The 23,062-nt window shown below is 40.4% G+C and overlaps 1 protein-coding gene across 1 annotated transcript; it reads left to right on the top strand.

Moving 5' to 3' along the window:
- Positions 1–1,264: 1,264 nt before the first annotated feature.
- Positions 1,265–22,437, top strand: fam91a1 (family with sequence similarity 91 member A1). Its single transcript, XM_054605837.1, is given in 25 exon segments — positions 1,265–1,566; positions 2,456–2,540; positions 2,868–3,019; positions 4,673–4,730; positions 6,676–6,743; positions 7,129–7,242; positions 7,784–7,874; positions 8,651–8,713; positions 8,971–9,015; positions 9,018–9,076; positions 9,336–9,374; positions 10,978–11,090; positions 11,324–11,430; positions 11,942–12,054; positions 12,155–12,241; positions 12,402–12,531; positions 14,173–14,321; positions 15,028–15,162; positions 16,292–16,405; positions 17,014–17,086; positions 17,571–17,717; positions 18,189–18,290; positions 18,598–18,721; positions 18,845–18,914; positions 20,113–22,437. Coding segments are annotated over 25 exon segments (2,496 nt in total). The 5' UTR covers positions 1,265–1,494; the 3' UTR covers positions 20,299–22,437.
- The last annotated feature ends 625 nt before the right edge of the window (positions 22,438–23,062 follow it).

Below are 23,062 nucleotides of genomic sequence, written 5' to 3'. Positions count from 1 at the left end.
TGGAGCAGAGTACAGCACACATTCCTCACAGCAGATTAGTCACTTCACATTTCCAATGCCTCTTCAATGTCACCATTTTTAACAAATTCCCAAAACATCTCCAGGATATTGTAAAACTGAGAAGCTTTCCTCCTAACTATATATGTTAGTTTCTCAAGAGCCAAACTTGATGTTAAGTTTTTCAACCAGTGGCCTAGAGAGGGACAATGAACATTCTTCCAACACAGAGCGACTGAGCGCCTGGCCTGTAGTAGACATAGGTCAACCATTGTCTGGATAAATGCTGAATATACAGAGCGTAGGACTTAGAGGTATTGGAGAAGAGGTCATTTGAGAGATATATTGTATCACCGAACTCCAAAATCTTTGAATCTCCTCACATTCCCACAAACAGTGATATAAAGTACCTTGATGAATATTGCACTTATAGCATCGGTCAGGAATATTAGGATCAAATTTGTTTAACTTCACAGGGGTGATGAACGTGTTTTAATCCCTGGCTGAAAATAGTCGTCAACAATAACACTATTTACTGCTTTTTGAGTAATGCTTGCTAAAAACTGCAATGAATTATTATTTGTTTGGGGCGGCTGTGGCGTAGTGGAGAGTAAGGTAGTTCTCCAATCAGAGGGTCGGTGGTTCGATACCCGGCTTCAGCAGTCGATGTGTCCTTGGGCAAGACACTTAACCCCAAGTTGATCCCGAAGGCTTGCCATCGGTGTGGACTGGATGATGAATGTTAGTTAGAGTCTGATGGGCAGGTGCCACCTTGCATGGTCATCAGTGTGTGAATGGGTGAATGATATGTGATATACTACTGATTGTAAGTCGCTTTGGATAAAAGCGTCTGCTAAATGACTGTAATAAGATAAGATAAGATAAGATAATCCTTTATTAGTCCCGCAGCGGGGAAATTTGCAGGCTTACAGCAGCATAGAGTTAAAGTGCACACAAGAGACATAGTAAAGAAAGACAAGATAAAAATAAAAAAAACAAGTATTATAAATAAGCAATAAAACAGTAGAAAAACACAATAACTGAAATATAATATTTACAGACAGAAAAAAACTATTTTAACTATTATTGCACAGTGTTTTTTTGTAATGTAATGTAAATTGTATTATATATCCATCATCTGTTTTAAAATGTCTTTACATCTCCAGGAATGTAAAACGCTTGGTATCGAGGGACAAGCTGCAGTCTTTTTCATAAGGAGGTCAAACACAATGTCACATGACACCAGTCAGGTTTGATTATTCTATTCGACCGGAAGTGACGAATGTGGCCACAGGCGTGACGAACGGCTTGTTCGAAAATACAACAAGGAAGTGACCGTTTATCGTAAAGGAAAAGAACCACCGCTCCAGCTCTCCTCTCCCCGGGGGTCTCTCCGTCTGTCTCTGGGTGTCGGGAGGGTTAAAGTCACCGTGGACTTGCCCGAGAGCCCGTTTCTGATCGTCTGGAGGGATTCTGCTTTTAGCCAGCTAGCTAGCGATGAACACGGACGTGGAATTTCACATCAGGCAGAATTATCCGTGGACCAAGCTCCCAGCTAACGTCAAACAGGTACCCGTGTTTAAGTGTGGGAAGGGGGACTCTGCTGTGTCAATGTCACCGCGGTGCACTCAGCTGTCAGTGTCGCACGACTCGCCGACCTCCTCTGCAGAGGTCTCCACATTCATCCGGAGCCACAACTGGCCATCTTTACATTACAGCCAGTGTGGAGCTTCGCTGCATCACATGACACCCTGATATGTAGCGTCACATGATTTTAGTTGTACATATTGCATTCACACTTTTGTGCTCAACTGTGTCGAAAATTACGCAGATTGTTTTTATTTTCTGCATAAATCCCCTCATCTTGCATATATATATATATATATATCTCTAACTGCCTGCATCCCTGTGCATCTTCACTAGAGATGAATTAGGCTACTATGCAGACAAACTGTGCCACTGCCCAGATGCCCCTTAACCTCAAGGTTGATTGTGTGTCCACTAGTTTGTGTTGATGTAATTGAGAATTTTATGTGTTGCACCAAGTTTCCAAAGTCTTTTTTTTCCCCCCGATATAGACTTTGACATTTCAATTAAGGGTGTGTGCTTTCTTTTAAATGTCAAAATCTTCATTTCTTACTGTGTGGATATAAGCTCCAAAGGCCAGAAATTGTGTGGTCCTAAAAGCAGAGTCGGCAGCCTACGTTTACTGAATCAATTTACAGGAACTGACAGCGAAAACAGTGCATTTAATGACACAGACAAAGAAACAGAAATGTAATGTTGATAGATATATTGGGGCAAGGAAGTAATCAAGCATGGGAACATTTTACACATTGTACACATTGATAGTGGGAGTAAATGTTTGGTTAAAAGGGGCCCAGTAGCTAATTTCGCCGCCTTGCAGGTTAATACAGCCATGATCATCACCTGTGTGCTCTGTGTTTTTGCTCTGCAGAGTTTGGGGAACTCTCAGCGTGAGTATGAGAAGCATGTGCTGCTGTACAGCATCCGCAACCAGCTGCGATTCCGCAATAACCTAGGTGAGTTATGTTTGTCCCTCATGTAAATTCTAACCACCTTGTACTGACAAATCATGATTAGTTGTGAGATTAAAAGACAAAGAGCAAATAAGTCCTCTTGCATTAAATAGTTCAAGAATATTTGGCCAGTTTATGGACTGGCCACATGTACACCCAGTTTATCAGGTACATTTGGCTAAAACAATGCATCCTAATATAACGATGCTCAGAAAACGTATTATTTAGAATGCATTGGCTTTAACTTGGTTTATAGATTGCCTGGAGCTGTTACTGTATGAACACTCAGCCCTGACTGTGACCTGACTGCTGCGTGTGTTTTATGAGCAGTGCGCCAAGTGAGGAAGGATGAGCGCAAGTATTATGAGGAGCTCCTGAAGTACAGCCGGGAACACCTGATGCTATACCCCTACCACCTGTCTGACATCATGGTCAAAGGGCTGCGAATCACTCCGTTCTCATATTACATAGGAATAATGGAGGTAAGCAACTTCTGCTGCATCGCCGAATGGGAAGATGGGTGTTTGACGTGTAAATGCTAAGCTTCAGCCACTTTTCTGTTAAGCAGCTTCTCATACACCTGAACATATGTCTCTGTGCACACAGTAAATGAAAGCTCTGGCTGATTTAGTCATCTAGCATTGCTTTCTTCTGACATCCACATGGTGATTTCACATTCTCATCTGCGCTTTCAGAACAATGAGTTGGGTAAACTCAAAGCTGAAGCGCAGGAATTCTTATTGTGCAGCAGCAAAGACTCTCTAATTGGTTTGGGAACATCCCGTGTTTTTAATTATAATTGAACAATGTCTTCAGGTTTGGCATCCCTGGAAAACATTTCCGTAATGAAAGTATCAGACAAAACGGAATTCAAGAGCCCTTTATAATAAGAAGGATCTGAGCTTTTTACAATTTCATGCTGCCGTGTGTGCTCTTTACTTGGAAATATAAAGCATAATGGTACACCTGAATAGATCTGCCATAAAGGTATCCTTTTGTGCAGCTACACCTTTGTAGTATAGTCAGTATGTATAGAGGATAAACCTCATGTCATAGGCTAGCACTAGTGAGTCCTACACTTGAAAATTACATATCAGCTGCATGTTGAAAATGTTGTCACATGCTTAACATCACCACCACTAAGAGAAAGATGAGGTCAGTCAGTCTATAAAGTATTCCTCAGTTTTAGAGGAGCGTGTGGTGTATTATGTCTCCTATATTGATGGACTTGGCATAAGTCAAGCACTAGGTGTCAGTCAGTGTCTAGCGGAGCCTCATGTTTCAGCCCAGGGACACAGAGAACTGATCCCAGGACAAACGCACCCAGAGAAAATCTTTGCTGTTTGCTCTGCAGTCAGTTTGGGCTTTGTCTGCATGACAGATCTCTAGCTGAAAAGGTTTGGTCTTTTGTTTGATACTGACACAGTCGGGTTCTCCTTGACTTATGACATTATCAATTAGATTGCAAGGACCGAGCCCATGTGTTCACACAACTGAGAGTGTCGCTTTTGAATCAATCAATCAATTTTGAAGCACTCGATGAAACGTATAGTAATTATGATTTCTTAATGAAAGTAGTGCACCTGTAATTTAGTTACCTCTGTTTCGATACACTTGAAGCTGATTACAATTGTATGTAATGTGTCATTTCTTTGCATAATGCCCTGAGATGTATTTCCGTTACTTTACCGCCCTGTGTGTTTACTCAGAGATGGTGTGTGCAGATGCTAGCTGTCACATTTGATTGTTCCACATTCAGCATACTTCCCATTTCATCAGATCAAATATGACTAATAAACCCAGTGCCCTTTCTTAAGACTTAAACACAAAAATAAAGACAAACCATTTAGGTTTCAGCTTATACTTAAAAAGGATTCAGCCTATTTCCTATGCTTGCTAAACTAAACTTGACTAAGCTTCAATTGTGACCACTGAATTGCTGAAGGTTATGTCACATTTTCATAATCCGTTTTAAGTAGTTAATGAAAATGGTGTGTAGAAATTAGCACGGCCGCCCAGATCTGCGAATCCTGTTATTAATCAGAGGCAGAGGGACATGGAAGGGGAAAGAGGAAAATGAGTTTAATTCTTCTTTTCTCCTTTCTCCCGTCTCCTTTTTCTTATTGCACCTCCAGGATATTATGAACAGTGAGAAGAGTTACGACTCCTTGCCCAACTTCACTGCTGCTGACTGTGAGTTTTCCCGCCTCCTTTTTTTCTCAGCCTCCCCCCTTTTCTCCCCCACTGTTGAAATGACTTTACTGAGGTTTTGTGTATATCCCACTCCTGCCCTCTCTGTGCCTCTGGTCTGTTTTGTTTTTTACATCTTTCCAAGTTCTTGCTTTGGAAGGGTTGTCAGTGTACGAGGTGGGAGAACAGTCACAGTGAAAAGATGTTTTCAGGAAATTTGGTGATTTAAATGAGGGTCATGAGGTCGTTGCAGGGGCACTTTATAGCACTTATTATGAAACTAGAGCTGGAATAATCAATCATAGTTTATAATTTCAAACATGTCTTTGTCCAAGCTTTTTAATTGCGAGGATTCTCTGTTTTTCTGTGTTTTCTATCATAACGTTAATATTTTTTGGACTGTTGGGTGGACAAAACTAGCTCAAAATCAGTTTTTTTCTGTTTGTGTAAAACTGGTTTTCTAACCCGGAGCATATTTGAAATAAATTAATTCATTTAAATCTATTTTTAGAAAGTTGGGTGAAGATTGGCAGCTGGATATCAGGCTTTTGGCAGGAGTAGCTTTCGTCTGTTGCTCAGTTCCTTTGACGGATGCATCTGTTTTTCCAAATGATTCTGATCTTTGGAGGGTTGAGTATTCTTAGAAAGCCTTGACCTACTGCTACTTCTCTTGAATAAGAAACACCCACACTTCTTTTGAACGTTTATGCGAGAAATGGTTTTCAAAGCCCAATGACTAATGTTACCAATTAACCTAAAACATTTCTTTGTATTTCCATAACCAAATCAGGGCACTGGCCAAGTGTTTGGGGATTGACTGATATACATCACATTTCATGGTGAATCGAAATTGCTTCTCAAAAAACAAAACAGTTGCTTTTCTACTACATCACAGAGGAGCTGTGTTCCATCAGAAGTTATTGCTAACTCAGATGTAGAGGGCATCAAAGTTGAAAGTCAAGTGTAAGGGCAATTGTAGCATCCTTTGACTGCTGTCAAGTGAAACAGAGTCTGGCATTGGCCTGTTAGTGACTCACTCCTGACTGCACAGGATCTTCACACTGTGGAGACAGAAGGCTGCCAGCAGGCCGTTGGAGCTGTGCTACCAGGAGCTTCTCTCCTCTAATCTCCCTGTAGGAGCTTTGGAAGTGTGTCATGCAGAAGTGGGTGGATGGAGACGCGATGAGAGTGTGTGTGGGAGAGATTTCCGTTGGGCCGGTGTTTGTGTGTTGTGTCTGTGTCTTGGTAAAACAACAGGATACGTGTGTAGGATTCTGCCGCGTAAGAAGGCTGAAATGTGAACATCCCTGACTGGTCCCTGTTTGCATTGGCAGACATCCCAGTACATTCTGCTCTGCCCCTTCCGAGCCTGTGCATCAGAGGCTAAAGGAGGGGACAAAGTGGGATTTAGAGGCAAAATTTGCATTCCTCCATCACTATACAAGCTATAAAACTGTTGCTGTGTGACACAGACTGTATGTCTAAATTTAATTACAGATAAAAATGCATGCACACACGCTTGCTCTTATTATCTTCAGAAATACCGCCTTGTATGTTGGTAGGTGGATTAGTAGAGCTTTCACGTGTGTGTTGGGATTGTTTCAGAGAAAGTGTGTGAGTATGTGTGGACGTACTCATTCAGCAGAGTTTGGATGAGTCACTGTTGCCACTTGTAAAGCGCCTTCTTTCCCCAAAGTTGCTCTCCATTATGAAGTTGGAAATATCCAGAAAAAATGATTCTCTAACATCTTGCTGTAATTCTCAGTTGTAATTTCTTTTTGTAAAGCCCCAGAGCCTGTAATTGAAAAATGCCAGAGACACTTTTGCAGCTGCACTGCAGCCAGATTTATTTGGCTTAGTGTTAACGTACAGCAAGTACAAGTTCACGGCCAGTTGCTGAGGCATGATGGAGTTTTATTGGCTTACTCATTTTCTCATTATCCTACAGGTCTGCGGCTGCTTGGCATCGGTAGAAACCAGTACATTGACCTAATGAACCAGTGCAGGTCTTCCAAAGTAAGACATGTTTCTAAATTAGCCTTTTAGATGAGCACTTCATACATTAAGCTCATAGATTTGTTCATTTACGCACATTTAGTGTAAAATGCTTATGTGAAATACTGAATATTAAACCCAGCTGTTTCTCCCCTGATTGTCTGGTCAACAACAAACCACATATCAATTCTTAAAATGCATACACAGCCTCATAAATGTTAATATAGTAGCCAGAATATGTAGCACACTCAAGCAACAACAACCTTAATGAAACATTTTCCGTATTTTGGGGAAATATTTTACCACCATCCTCTTAAGAATATAAAATAAATATTAACAAAATAGCCATGTTTATTATTAGATTTAATTGACTCGATCTCGCCTCCCCGCTTGTCTCCTTTGTCAGAAATTCTTCCGCAGGAAATCAGCGCGGGACCTGCTGCCGGCCAAACCAGTGGAAATCTCTGTGGAGCCGTGGTGGACGGCACAGACGGGCTACATCACCGAGGACGATATCAGGGTGAGGAAAGATAATTGCTTCTTTTTTTCCATGTGTCAGTATAATTTGATAATAGGCATGTGTTTATATATTTATTTTTTAGTGATAGCAGGCTGAGATGGATACTGTGGGAGGAGAGACGACAACATTCAGATTTATTGACATTCAGATATTTCATTTCTTAAATTACTTAAATCTATAAAATAAGTGTTAGAAGAATGAAGTGCGTTGGTGGGATTTTTACCCTCAACTTTTATTGAAATTCATACACGTTACCCACCAAGATACAATCGTAATCCCATGAGCCCCTGCACTACATGTGGCAATCTCACCTGACTTAAAAAAAAATACCTGCCAAGTTTACAACAGTTCTTCTTCCATCCACAAGAAAATCAGGAAACACTGGAAACCAGTCTAGGAATCTACAACGTTATCATATGTAAATGTATTCATCCTCCCAGAGACTGCACTACCACTGTTGTTCACTGGAGGAAGATTTTTGGCAAACAAAGCCACATGTACAGGTATGCTTTAATGTTGTGTTTGTTGTGTGTAATTGCAGATCTGTTCTCTAGCAGAGAAGAAAGCCATTGATAAGATGATAGACTCTGGTCCTCAGCTGGCTGGAATAATGGAGTACAATGTGGTCTTAAGTGAGTATCTGTCTGCTGGAACACCATAAACTAATCAAAACGTAACTGTTTATCAGGATAATAATATAAATGGAACTTCCATACAACATTCAAGAAAAAATACATTTGTTCTCATTAATGGATTTTAGAAATCATTGAAATTCAGGTAGCAAGGGGCAAAAGTCTTTACAGCTAAAGTGTTAACATATTGGCTGATGCTAATGCTGCAGTTGAAGGTCTTTCATCAGTGTGCTGGAAAGATAAAGCACAGAGACCAAGGTTGTGTCCATGCAGTTTAAATATCAATTAGAGAAAAGTCATGAACCTCGGCCACTGGAGTGCTTTTGACTGAGTTGGAACAAATACAATTAAATACAGGGGACACAGGGCAATTTGAATACAAGTAGCTGTTCAAATTAGATTTGATTGGCTAAACTTTATTTCCACTATTCTCATATGTACAATTTTCTGTTCAGACAGACATGTCTACGTTCCCGGCTGAGATGGAGGACGTAGCATTGCAACTTTGTGTCTTTAAATTTTTTTAAAAGCATTAATTTTTTAAGTATTCTGTTACTCTCAAGGTTTTGAGTGTTTAAGGCAAGTTTGTAATCTAGAGGAGCAAAAATATAAATAAATCCTAATACGAATTTTAAACCAAATACCTACCCAACAAACAAATATCCATATGGTTGAATATTTGGGTAAAGCCTAAGGTACTTTGTCACATGTGCTAACAGCCTACTACTGTATGTTTTTTATTTTTTATTTTTTTTTTTTTTTTTTATATACTACAGGCTTGTACAACCGGGGATTCATCTACTTGGATGTTCCCATATCTGATGACAGCTGCATCTCAGGTATATCAGTGTGTGTGTGTTTAAACACCCTGTCATTATTGTTCCCTGAGTAATTACCTTGACTAAACTCTGTGAATACCTTAATTACAACCCCGGGAAAAGGCATTATGGGTAATGGACTAATCTGAAACGATGCCTGATAGTGTCATTACAGATACATACAGTAAAAAAACAAACAAACAATTTAACTGCAAAATAAAACAATGTGAAAAAGTTAAAATGTTGGTGGAAATGTTTGTGTGTGTGAATGTTTTCAGTGCCCCCGCTGGAAGGCTTTGTCATGAACCGCGTCCAGGGCGATTACTTGAAACGCTGCTCTACAAAATCTTTGTGTCCATTGATGAGCAGACAAACGTAGCGGAGGTAGGCTTTAGAAATGGATGTTATTGTTCACGCCTGCTGTGCTCACTGAATGTAAAGTGTGTGTGTGTGTGTGTGTGTGTGTGTGTGTGTGTGTGTGTGTGTGTGTGTGTGTGTGTGTGTGTGTGTGTGTGTGTGTGTGTGTGTGTGTGTGTGTGTGTGTGTGTGTGTGTGTGTGTGTGTGTGTGTGTATTGATCAACTTTTCAACCGAGTCCTGTTTTTTTCTCTCCCTCTCCTGATCCTTCCTCCTGTGCCCCTTAGCTGGCGAACGTGTTGGAGATAGACTTGGACTTAGTGAAGGTGGGTATCCATTTCCTGCATAATGTGCGAGTCTGTTTGCAATGTATAGACTTAAGTGCTGTTTTTCACAAAAGGAAGGGAAAAAGGTAGATCTCGGAAATATGGTCCCGCTTTCTAAAATTGACACTGTCAAAATGGAGAGGTAATTTCCTCTGGTTCCACTGTGGTTCTGAGAGCTTTTGAGAAATGCTTTCTGTATGCTTTAAGGCACACAGTGCAGCACATGATTTAGAACATTATTTAGAACATTATTTAAAATGTTTCCTTGTTCCTTTGAATTTTATAGTTGTTGATGGCAAACTGGTGAGAGAAGCAGGGATATTGTGTACCCTAGCAAAGAGATATTTCTGCTCAATTTGGCTGTATCATTCTGGATTCACACTCACACAGACGCACATTTCACCTGAGAGATAGACTGAAACTTAGTTTCCGGTTAGATCCATCATGACCTGTGACTCCACCAGAGGGCTGAGTTGTACCATTCCAGTTGAATTGATGCTCGAGTTTGACCCAGTTTTCCCCAGCTTCCTAAATGCTCCCTGTCAGACACAGAGCCAAACTCCCTCTCGGTGTTGTGATTCCAGTGTAAAGAGCTGAACTCCCCTGTTATTTCACTCCTGCCGCTGAATAGCAGTGGCTGAAGGCAGCGTTTGCTGCGGAAACCCTGTAACTTCAGAGATGATTGACATGTCTGAGAGGTCTCCTTTGTTCAGAACTTTTTACCCTTTGTGACATAAGTTCAACTTTCTTTTGTGGAATGACTCCCTCATCGCCTGAGTCACTTCGCTGTGTTTCTTTTTATATGATAAGAGGAGGGCTAAGAGTTGACCTCATCATGCACCTCAGAGGCGTTGAAAGCAATCAAGCCCACAGTACTTGACTGAGCTGGCCTGTTCAGCAGGATTAAAATATTTATCAGCAGGCAAATCTTGAATTAAGTAGATAATGAAAAAAACAGCCAAATGTGTAGTGGAAAGTACACAAGTGTTAGCTTTTCTTTCTTTTTTGAGTGACCAGACATTAGGTAAATACTTTTTAACGAAACTCCGGTTGGGCACATCACCCAAAAGAGTTGGCTCTGTTTACTTTATTTTGGACCCTCAATATGTGATTCAGAATAAATCTTCCAAGTACCGAAGTCTATGTACAAACCATTTATCCATCCTATTCATTGTAGTGGTTGTTTTGAAGCCTGAAACACTTACAAACATCTTTAATTCATGTGCTTACCTTACTAAACGTAGAACATTTTGTGTCTTTTATGTTCACTGCAGCTAGCATGGATGTCAACAGTAAGCGTTAGGTTTTAGAATTAACTACACCAGCAATCAGACGGGAAGAAATGCATTTTAAAAAGGAGCGCTGCCATTTTTTTTCAAGCCACAGTCTCGAGACATTTTGCTGTTAGTAAGTGGTGCTCTCCACTATTTCTCTCTCTTTTTCATTGTCTATCCTCATTTGAAGAATAACGCACCCTCTGTAATTGTAACAGTCCAGGAGGGTGAAAGGTCACAGGTTGATAATACATGACCGTGAAAGAGTATCAGATTTCCGTTGAAACGAAACATTTTTTGATTGTGTTTTTTTCACTGTGCTTTCTCAGAATGCAGTTTCCATGTACTGTCGTCTCGGCTTTGCTGTAAAGAAAGGTCAGGTGATCGGCTCAGAGCAGCTCCACCCCACCTGGAAGAATGCACCGTCTTTGAACAGACTCAAGTATGTGCAGGAGGCCAATATCAACCATTCACCACTTCTTAGAATAAAAGTGGCCTCATGTGTTGAACTATGTTTGCCCATTAACTTGGTTTGTTTGACATTTTTAGAAGCATTTTTCCCACACAAATTTAGCTAAAATTGTTAAAATGTTTCTGGTTATTTTTCTTCATACTGGTGTAACAACTACACTTGGTTTGATTGTGGTTTCACTGTGACTCTGTCCTCTGTGTTAGGAGCACAATGGACCCTCAGAAGATGCTGCTGTCCTGGGAGCAGGGCAGTCCTGTCATGGAGGGAGGCTCCTCAGCCACCGACACCGACACCACCAGTCTGGAAGAAGGTCTGTGTGGCCAAACACACACGCACGCACACACACAGATGTTGCTGTGTATGCAAATAAATACACATCTTGATGTATGTACAAAAGCACTTTTTAAATATCTTCAGAACTTTTGAAGCAGCCGTGCTAATTAATCCCCAGGAAATCTCAGTCATGCTTCTGAAAGAAATTCTAACATTAATATGTGTTTGCCTAAAAACTGTTTAATTGATGTCATCATTTCAACTTTATTTTGTATTTTAAGGTGGCACTGTTGCCCAGACTAACAAATCGGATGTTAACAAAGTTGCTGTTTTACAACCACATTTACATGTTAATAATACATTTAAATATTTGACAAAGAGGCACGGTTTTGGTTGGTCTGTGTACACGCATTTAATTTAATGAATTTAAAGCTCATATCCTCAATTTATGAATGATACAACCTAAAAGTTGTGCTGTTACATGCATTAAAGTTATTGCAGAGTGTTACTGCTCTTGTTATATGTCATTTCTTTCTTTGTCTCTGTAGCAGAAACAGGAAGTGTAAGCAGCTTAAGCATCCCGGCTCCACCCACAAAGAGGATTGCTTTCCTCTTTGACTCCACTCTCACAGCCTTCCTCATGATGGGTAACCTGTCTCCGGTTAGTGACTGGATGTGTTCATGAGAAAAATGAATTATTATAATCAACATTGTACATGGACTATACATCTTGATCCTTACCTCTTGTGTCCTCCTCTCAGAACTTGAAGAGTCATGCAGTGACCATGTTTGAGGTGGGTAAGCTGTCTGATGAGACTCTGGACAGCTTCCTGGCTGAGTTAGAGAAGGTGAGACCAGCAAAGGAAACAAAGAAACCAAAGACTTGTTAGTGTATCTAGTAAAGCCTCCGTCATGAAACACTAGAGGATACTAAAACAAAGTATGAAATAAATTATAGAGTGATTTGTACATGCTCACCGGTATACCCTCAACTTGAATGTATTTCAGGTGGAGAGCACAGCAGAGGGCGAGGCCCAGCGTTACTTTGACCACGCTCTGACCCTAAAAAACACCATCCTTTTCTTACGCTACAACAAAGAACTCACTCAGGACCAGGGACCTGATATTCCAAATATAGGTAATTATACAGCTACACCCATTTTTGCTTATTAATATGCAGCTTGCATGCTTTAAGTTCTCATCAAAAATCATGGTCAAAATCCGATTTTTGCATAATTTATGTCAGTAAATCAGCAGCTCACACTTTCTCCCAATTTTCATCTTGGCTCTATTGTTTTTTATTATTATTATTATTATTATTATTATTATTATTTATTCTGAGCCATCATTACCACAATTGTGGCAAACAGCTACTGCAAATTACTCCTATTCAACTACTTAAACTTGTTCTAGGGCCTTCAATAATAAGTAATGAAGCCTTTAAAAGTTTTTTTTATGGGAACTTTTTTGGAAGCAACAAAGAGGAAATTGATCTTCTGTCTGCTGCTTTTGGTAAACCAATGTCCTTTCGGCCGTCTGTCTACCCTCTTCTGTGTCTGAAAAGTTTTTCTTGAAAATGGTATTGTCCTGTCAATCCAGAGTGAAGCTTTATTGTTCTACTGGTGTCTCAAGGGGGAGTAGGAGAGAGTTAGTCCTCCAACGGCGACAAAGCAAATCTCTGAGTTTCTATGTAGCAACCGTTGTGCCAACAGATGCTGTTTGTTTGGTTTGGCAGGCTGCCTCACTTCTGATTGTCTTATCTCTCAGTAGTCTTCAGCTGCTGCTCCAGGAGGCTGCTGAGAAGCGAGCGCACTGAGAGCCCCCTGGCTGAAGCTAAACTAAACCCACAATGCTAAAAAGAATGATGATAATAATAGTAATAATAGCAATTATGATAATAATGAGAATGATAATGGTGTGAATAATACCACTACTGTCACTACTAATACTACTACTACTTCTACTACTATTAATAATAATAGTAATAAATGATTATTGCATTACAAAAATCAGCATCCAAACCTCCTTTAGAAAATACAGTTTGAAGCAGCAGTCTCATTGCGTATTGTAAATGTCTTTGTTAGTGTTTGTTCCACTCTATGTTGTGGAATAAATATAAACATCTGGTCCTTGACCTGCTTTATCGAGTTTCAGTCAGTTCTTTGCATCTGTGACACTCGACTCTTGTACTGATTTATTAATTCAATTATCACCATTAGCACATCAGAGACACATCTTACCCCTTAGATTTATATTTAGGAGGCAAGAGGTGATTATTAAATCCAAGAATGCCAAGTTTACACTGTTTCCTTTGAGAGGAAGATCTTGACACTAGTCACCTTGGAGACAACTCTCTTCTAAATACCACGACTATGAAGACTGAACCTCTACTGTGCTTTCTGGATGAGATCCACTACTTCAACACAGTTACTGTTTGATGCATCTACACGTGGCTGATACATTTACGGGACCTTTTTTTGCCTTCTTCAAATGCTTCTTTTCATATAAAGGTATCATTGTCTTATGTCTGTCCAGTATGTATTTATAAGGCTACAACCGACAGCTAGTTCACTTAGCTTAGCATAAAGACTGGAAACAGGGGTAAACAGCTAGCCAAAATGTTATACCATTGCTGACTTCTATTCTACTACTATTCATGCAGTTACTTCAGAAACGTCACAGAAGACGACTATATACATACATACAACTATGACATGCACTTGCTTCCCAGCCTATTTGGTATAGAAGTTGTAACTGTCCCTGTTTTTTCCTCAACCAGGCTTCCCCTTGGACATGTTGCGCTGTGAGAGCCTGCTGGGTCTGGACCAGGCCACCTGCAGCCGCGTCCTCAACAAGAACTACAAGCTGCTGGTCTCAATGGCGCCGCTTAGCAACGAGATCAGGCCCATCAGCAGCTGCACGCCTCAGGTATGACACCCGGAGGGAGGGAGAGCAGAGGGGATACTGTGCATCCTGCTGGGATTTTCGATCAAATGTTGAATGACTTAAGAGTTGTGTATTTGTGTTTTAGTTGACAGTCCATGTGCTTGTGTGTGTGCGTTCTCTATCTGATTGTGTTTGCCCTCTTGCTGTGTGTACACACTTGTGTTCCCCGAGTGATTTGTGCCTGTGTGTTTGTGTGCTTCGTGGGCACTCAGCCTGCGGTTGCCCCCAACAACAAGGCTACAAAAAGAGAGGGAGGAAGGGAGGCAGGGCTCATGCGTAATTCTTCTGCCTGGCCAAACTCCAGCTTTCTAGCTGAGCTAGGAGACACTGAGGGAAAGAAAGTTAAACTCTTGTTGTGCCATTCGCGCTGCTGTTTATTCTCACACTGCTGGGACTCGGTGAAGTGGAATTCAGTGAATTCTTTTCTCTGTTTTCTGCTCACATTTCTTATGACAGCTTCAATTTCTGCTTCTCCGACTCAAGAACAACACAGACACAACAAGAAATTGTGCTTTCTTTAAAGTGCAGGTCTCCACCAAGTGTGTCTGCAAAAACCACTGCTGTATTGTGTGATTGAATGAATACATTCAACAAATGGGAAAAAAACATCTGAGGATGTATACATGTATAAGCATTAGTTCTGCTCCTGTACACTTACATATGTGTACATGTTTGTTTCTCCCCGCAGCACATTGGCCCGGCTATCCCTGAGGTGAGCTCCATCTGGTTCAAGCTCTACCTGTACCATGTGACCGGCCAAGGCCCGCCGTCTCTGCTGCTCTCCAAAGGCTCCAGGCTCCGCAAACTGCCGGACATATTCCAGGTGGGTCAAGACTAATAATTAATCAGGGAAGGTAGGTGTGCTCAAACAGATACTGTATAAGCTAAATAAATCTCTTTGAAGTCAGATAAGAAAAGCCCTACATGTGATAAATTCGACAATGTTTTGAGCTTTTTCTTTTCTTTTTTTTTGTGATTCATTTATTAGAATTTTTCTTCAGCATAATATTTGGCAGTGAGACATGACGTATAAAAATGTGCATCCTGACAAAATATAAGAATATCAGTGAGTCATAGCAGAGTCGTAAAGAATAAAGCAAAACATTTTTTAACTACTTATCGAGAAGAAATTCTTGTCCTTTTGGGTTTTGACCTCGCTGTTTCAGTTGGTAATCAGAGCACTTAAGGTGAAATTCAAAGAAGTTTCCTTCCTCTCCGTTAACCTTCATTTCTTAACAAAGCACCTAGCGCATCACTATCACAGGCATACCGAACCCTGCACCTGCATTTTACCCCTCCAAGGCTTTCTGATGGTCTTGGAATTTTTTTTAACTCTCCTGGGAATGTGCGCCAGGGAACAAAAGAGAACTTGATGAAGTGAATTCTCAGGGGAGGAAAGGTAATATCATGCAAATGGGTCATTTTATTGGAACATAGCAGCCTGTATTTTTTCTACTTGTTGTATACTTGCCATTTCATTCAATTCAACAGTTTAACTGTAGAATTTCCTCCTTTACCACTTTCAGAGATGAAAATAATCATTGAAACTGAAAATAATTAGCACCTTAGACTCAGTTAGGGAAAGCCATGACATGTAAAATGAGTCACAGGGTGGAGGTTTCATTATTTTATGTTTGGCATAGTCAAACCTAAACAAGTTGACAGTATGAACGAAGGAGTGATGTTTCCTTTGTTTTTGACTGAGATGATGTAGCACATGATGAAACGTATAACTGTTATGACCATTGTAGAGGACAGAGGAAGTCTTTTAAGTGTTATATTATATGAAAGAATTCTTCTCATTATTAGTAATCACTCACCTCAGTATGGTGAGTGATGAGCTGTTGCACCAACATCATGCCGTACACAATCACACCCCAGTCTGGATGGGTTCATTGATAACCAGCTGTGGAAAACTCCTCCTTTCCTTGACCCATTTTTTCTCCTTCCAGGTCTACGACAGGTTGTTGATCACCTCCTGGGGTCACGACCCCGGAGTCGTGCCTTCATCCAACGTGCTGACCATGCTCAACGATGCCCTCACACACTCTGCTGTACTGATCCAGGTAGACACACACATATGAGCTCCACTTTACAGTAAGGTTGTTTCAGGAAGTTTGTTTTATTTGAACATTGCATCTTATAACGTTCAAGGGAATTCAAATGTATTTTTATAGCACATTTAAAACAACATAGGTTGACCAAAGTGCTTTACATACATAGTCAAAATAAAGCAGGTCAACGGGGCAGAGTACAAAAACATGCATATTACCAGGCAGAGATCAAGATCAAATTGATGAGTTATGCAAAAACTAATAAACAACCAAGATTTAGTTGTGGCAATTTGGGAGCGAGTGGAGGAACTTGAGCTTCACTTTGAAAGACATAGTGGAGGGGTCAGATCTGATTTGATGGGGTAGTTTGTTCTACGGGCTGTAATGTTATGTATCTACTCTTTGTGTGTTTTAAATGATAACATATTTGGGGGCACTGTGTGGATATATAAACTGTAGTGTGTGTGTGTGTGTGTGTGTGTGTGTGTGTGTGTGTGTGTGTGTGTGTGTGTGTGTGTGTGTGTGTGTGTGTGTGTGTGTGTGTGTGTGTGTGTGTGTGTGTGTGTGTGTGTGTGTGTGTGTGTGTGTGTGTGTGTGTGTGTGTGTGTGTGTGCGCTCAGGGTCACGGCATGCACGGCCATGGAGAAACCGTTCACATCCCGTTCCCCTTTAATGCAGAAGATCTGAAAGGAGGTGAGTTATAATATCGAGATACCGCTTAAAATCACCTATTGAAAGCCAAAATGTTATACTAATACAAGATTCGATCAAAGTAATGCAGTGCAAGACTTATGTATTATACGTTAAGCAGTGATTTTGCTTGGTTATAGTGCTATTTTTGAGCAGGTACTTTTCTCAAAAGAAATGATCTCATTCAAGCTGTGCTCCTTTCTCTGGTGACTCAGATATTCAGTTTTTGACTTTGAAGGGTTTTAACTTGTCAAACATCATAAAAAGAATTTGAATCCTCTGAAATCCTTCTCTTGTGAGTTTGTGTTCGAAGCTTAACACTAACACTCATCCCTCTACTACATTTCCTATCACAAATTGACACCCTTTATGAATACCATGCTTAACAGATATCAATAGAAGTGTATATGGAATAAAGTTTATCAGCTTGAGTGCTGACCTTTTAAGCTTTTCTCCCATTGTTTGTGTCTCTCACCTTTCTGTGCAGAGTTCTCCTACTCCAACATGTGTGTTCACAAGGCGCTGCAGAAGCTGAAGGAGAACGTGGACCTGGAGCACCAGTGTGGCTACATCACCATGCTCAACGCCAACAACAGGCACCGTCGCAGGGCCAGCGACAGTGCTGAGTGCAGAGGTGGGGAAGTCCTTTTGATGGTGTGCACATGCAGATGTTTTTGCATGTGAGAGACAAGACGTATAGCTGAATGAGTAACAATGTCCTTGCTTCTGATGGCAATTGGCACTGATGGTGCAAATTAGATAAAGACTGCTCACAGTCCAGTTTGATTATTCTGTTTGTCTGCATAATTGTGTTCCTTATCGTGATAGCCTTTGCTAATGGATGTGGATCGAACAGCATTAGCCTTTACCTTTAAATTAACTTATTGAATGTTGCTGACATAATTCATCACTGGGTTTGTTTAACATAGAAATCTATGCATATAACAGTTTTAATTGACAGGCTTCTGATATTTATTCTGCAGAAGGAATGATTTTGTGCATTTCGTGAAGCTTCTTAAGTAAAAGTCATTAAAGCTGTAGTCTCGATGTCAATCAACCTCTCTGTGCCTTAATGCTTATGGAGATTTGTTGCTTTTTCTTCAAGGGGACACCCATCTAGGTGGAGGCCTGGACAACAATGGCAGCACTGAATCCTTTGAGCTTGTGACAGAAGAAAACAACGGGGAAAGCAAAGGAAAAACAGACGGTAGGTCCACCTTTTTGGTTAATGTAAGGAATACATACCCCACAATAATGACTGTTTGTTACTCACCCCTTGTTACCTTAAATTCTTGACGAAAACTTAGTTTTCTAACTTGCTTGAGATACAAATGGTCACTTTGTGGGTGAAGTATTCCTTATATGTATATATTTATTTAGTTTTTCTTGACTTAATCATATGTTTGAGAGACAGAAAAGAGCAGAATGGGGGACCAGCATGTCCTTGTTAATGGTATGTGTCTCATGTATGTCACCCCTGTCCCTCCTCTCCCTTGCCAATCTTTTTCTTTCAGCCTTTTCATCTGAAGACGAGTGGGTCCCTCTTGAACTGTGCTTTGGCATGCCCCTCTTCAGCTCCGAGCTAAACCGCAAAGTGTGTCGAAAAATCGCCTCGCACAAACTGTGCAGCAACGAAAGGTACAGAGAGAAATAAAATAACACCCAGCATCCTCAAGGATTTCACTTTTGTATAAAACATTGAGTTACGTGTAAATATGGATGTTGTTGAGGTGCTAGACTTTAGCTTTGTTGTCGTTTCAGCCTTCAAGAGCTGCTGCACTCGAGCCGAAAGCTATCGCTGAAGGTGTTGAGCTTTGTGCAGTCATTCCAGGTAAAAACACTCTGCTGTCCTTTCACATTGCCACTTGAGAATACTTGCAGAAAATAAAAGAAATAACAATGACCAGTGAAAAAATCTGTACTCAAGAATTCCATTTTTTAAAGAGTCCGTTAGAATGAATCAATTAAAGAAAACAATGTGGTTACATTTTTCATTTGGAATAAAAATGGGCATCCCTGCAGTATATTTTTTAATATTGAGATAATGAGGTGATTAAGTCATGATTTTTATATAATTCAACTTTTTAATACAGCTTGAAACTATTAACAGCCACCATGCCTGCTCCTGGCAGCTATTCCATTAAACTTTTTGTTTTGAATCAGAATAATAGTACAGTAAACTATTCTTTCACCAATGAATTCATCTTTATCTTGATGTTCTATATTTGCCAAACCAACAAAATATATTTTACCATGAGATGACCCACAGCCAGTTTGAAAATAGACTTCTAATTGAAGGTAAATATTGAAACTAGTGTTTTGTGAAAAGGTGTTTTATTTGATTTTAATGAAAGATGAAAGACAGACCATTAACATACCAAACCTAAAGTTTCTTGTATATGTATTGTCCTGAAAGTTGATAGTGAAACAAAAGAAAGGCATGGGACAAAAACAAACAAACAAAACAAAAATTCATAGTTCAAGTTTAGTGCAGTAACATGGGGTTGTGTATTCTGTTGATTTGCAAATGCTTTAGTTGTGGTTTCAGTCTGCGAGGATGAGGGGAGAGAAAAGAGAAAAAGACAAAACAATATAAAGCAAGGAGGAAAAAAACCTGAAAAAAATGTTTTAATATAAAGGCAAAAGGCACAGTGAATATGTAGTTTTTTGTTTAATTTGTGTCACAGACATTCCTGGTGTAACTGAGCCTTTTACCCCTGTGGCACAAACGTCTACCTGAACTCAAGGATGAACTGATCAGAGTTTGGAGATCAAAGGTCACTGTGACCTCACAGAGCATGTTTTTTCGCCATAACTAAATAATTCATTTGATAATTATGACAATTTCACTCAAATGTCTGAAAGGATAAATGATGATGTGATGACATTTTTGGAAAGACATGGATGTAAACTGCAACAAGACTAGTTGGTGGAGGCATACAACCGTGTCCCAGAGATGTTTATCCTTTCCCACGTATCATCCGCTCTACCCGGTGTTCTAATATGTGGCATTTGCCCTGTGTTGGCAGGACGGCATGCAGCCCTGTGACCTAGACAGTGGCGTGTCGAACCCTCTCAGTCAGCCACCAGCGGAGTCTGGTGTCCCCCTGCCCGCCCTCAACCTCCTCTTCAAGGAAGGGCAGCTGAGGGAGTGGAGCGGACGGGCCCCTCCTCCTCTGGACATCACAGCTCTGCAGAAGGACCAACCCACATAAGCAAACCCCATCAAAACTTCCAGATTCGGTTACAAGAAAATTAAAAAACGTCACCTCATCGAAAAAGAACCACCATTCTCGATGAGGAAATTGTTATTCTAGTTCCCACCCTGCATCTTTGTCTATCAGTATCCAGTCATGGGAACATGAGCCCCGCCAGTACTTCTTTCACCTACTGTATGAGGAATCCTCCTTCTGACTTTGTTGCCAACACTAGTTCAAACCCTCTTCGCGGTTTCCCTCTGTGATTCCTCATATTAGTAGCAAGGCAGTGTTATCTGTTGGAGTGGTGCTATTATCACAGCATACAACAGTGATGCAGGTTAACAGCATATAACCCGGAAGGCCATCTAACTTGAAACTCCACTGCCCCCACAACCCCACCCTTCAATCAATGGATGTTCTGTGAGAGCGGACTGTGAAGTGGTTAATAATTGTATAGATGTTCTAAAAATGACCCACAAAATAAATGATGACGTGTTGAACAGACATCATCAGGAATCATTCGAAAATATGCATATTCTAGGACCAATTTTTTGGACTTATCAGACGGAGTCCCGGTACGGACCCCGCTGCCTCCCCGTGTTGTCTCACGTAAAGTGATCTCATGCATGAAACTGTTGCACAACTCCTACCATAAAAAAAATACTTTCCTCTTTACTTGTTATCAATAGTGGGGGCATTTATTATTTGCACTGTGCAGGATTTGTCCAAACCTGTGGATGAAGTAATGTCATGTAATTTTCTATTTTTAAACCTTGGATCCCTTGTGGTGCGCACATGGTTTTAGAGTTTATGACAAGAAAGTGTTTCTTCTTGGAAATTGAGTGGGCATCATAGAAACTGCAGGTTTTTTTTTTTCATTCTTTGTTATAATTTCTCAGTACAAGAGAACACCAAAGACTATTTTCTTTTCCTGTATTATAACTTTTTAATCTTCTGTTTTACCGTCATTCCTTTTGTTCTGCTGCCTTATCACTGTCAGCCAATCAAAAACAAACATGTCTTTGCTTATGTTTAGTTTTTTTTCTTCTTTTTTTTTAGATTTACAAATGATTTATTAGAATTTGAATGAGCGTTTATTACCAATAAAATCAACAACATTGTGACACAAACTACCAACCATCGCCGATGCAAAGAATTCGACAAGATTAACCAAGTGTAACTAAATTGCATAGAATGGGAACAGTCAGGTCTGTGTGTTTGACCCAGGCCTGGTGCCACTGTTTCCTGCCAGTATCTCTCCCTGGATCAACTCCAGGTTTGTGTGCAGGGCGCTCTTGGCCGACCCACCACACTCTCCAAGGGATTCTGTTTACACCATGTTTTGAAAAATGGGGTTCGTAGTCTAGAGAGAAGAAGGCAACTTCGTTGTGGAGGCTGTCACAGACCGCTGGGATTGAAAATGCAAATGCTTTGCCCAGCATATCAGATGGTGGCCCAAAAAGTATCTGAAGTCTGTCATACATTTTTAGTTTTGCTCCAATAACATAGAGTACTTTTTATTGCATTTAGAATGCTAACCTATTTTGTTCAATATTGCCTCTTTTTTCTTTTGAAGGAACCAGTCACCTGCAGTTTTTGACCCATTTGTGGTTGTTGTTTCTAAAAACGTGATGCTGACATAAAAAAAAAAGACAAGAGGTCCCGTTGAAGCATGATGACTGTGTAGAAACTGTTGTGTGTATGTTGTGTATGCGTGTGTATCACTCTTGGTGTGTTTTCATACACCACTTTTCACATTGAGAGCCCCCACCACCTGCCCGTTAGTTATCTAGTTCCAGTGCTCGGTCATTTCATTGATCCCCGTCCTCCCACAGGTAAACATCTACCAGTGTTTAAAAAAAAAAAAAATGCTAGTTTTATATGTCAGCCTATATTTTAGGAAATCTTTGTTGTAGCTTGTTTAATTGGGACTGTGAATATCAATGACTGAGTTAATAATGATGATGCTCTTGAAATTAAATGGATAAAAAAAAAAAAGAAGAAAGACACATTCCTTCAACATGCCCTTCCTCCATCCCTGCTCTATCTCCCCTCTTCCTCAGATACATGTTGTTATTACAAATAAATATGTAAAAAGTATATGAAAATATAAATAAATATGTAATAAGAACAAACTTTTTTCCTCCCTGAAAATGTCTCAGTCTCGTTTTTCTTGATCTATACTTTGAGTTTTCTTTCTTCACTGATTTCAACCCCTACTGGCTCCGAAATGTAGCCAGTCACATTACACGATATGAAGTCGAACTCTGTAGATGTTTTCCTAGCCAGGTGGAACAGATGGCGTGCAAGATGCAGCAGCCCGGATGCTTTGTCCATCTGCCTCAAGTACACGCTTGTTCACCCATCCTTGTAGATTTAAATGAACACTTAGCTGAAAAACAATGTCTCATACATGGATGGGAAACCTTCTGAAAAGCTCTGAAACCCCCACATTTTTGGGAGGAAGATTAAGGTGTCAATCTGTGGCTGGCTGTGTCATCACCAGACAGGTGGAGCCCTACGTCTCCCAGGCCTCCCTGCTCCAGTAATTTCCCAGCACCACAAATGACAGTGTGTCACCAGGGTCGTAAACTGGGTCATGCCATCTGAGGATAAGACGCTCCAAGAGACGGTCAAATGGGTTGCATGTCACCACTCTAACCATTCTTTTCTTTTCTAACACCCTCAGCTATATGCACTGATGCTCGGAAAGGTGCAATACTTCTGCTGAATTAATTCTGCAGGTTTGTTATTTTTCACTTCCATCATATGCATTGTC

Source organism: Anoplopoma fimbria, chromosome 10 (genome assembly GCF_027596085.1).
Source record: "Anoplopoma fimbria isolate UVic2021 breed Golden Eagle Sablefish chromosome 10, Afim_UVic_2022, whole genome shotgun sequence".
NCBI lineage: Eukaryota > Metazoa > Chordata > Actinopteri > Perciformes > Anoplopomatidae > Anoplopoma > Anoplopoma fimbria.
The sequence above is the reverse complement of the archived record's forward strand: the minus strand, read 5'-3'. Positions and strand labels throughout refer to the sequence as shown.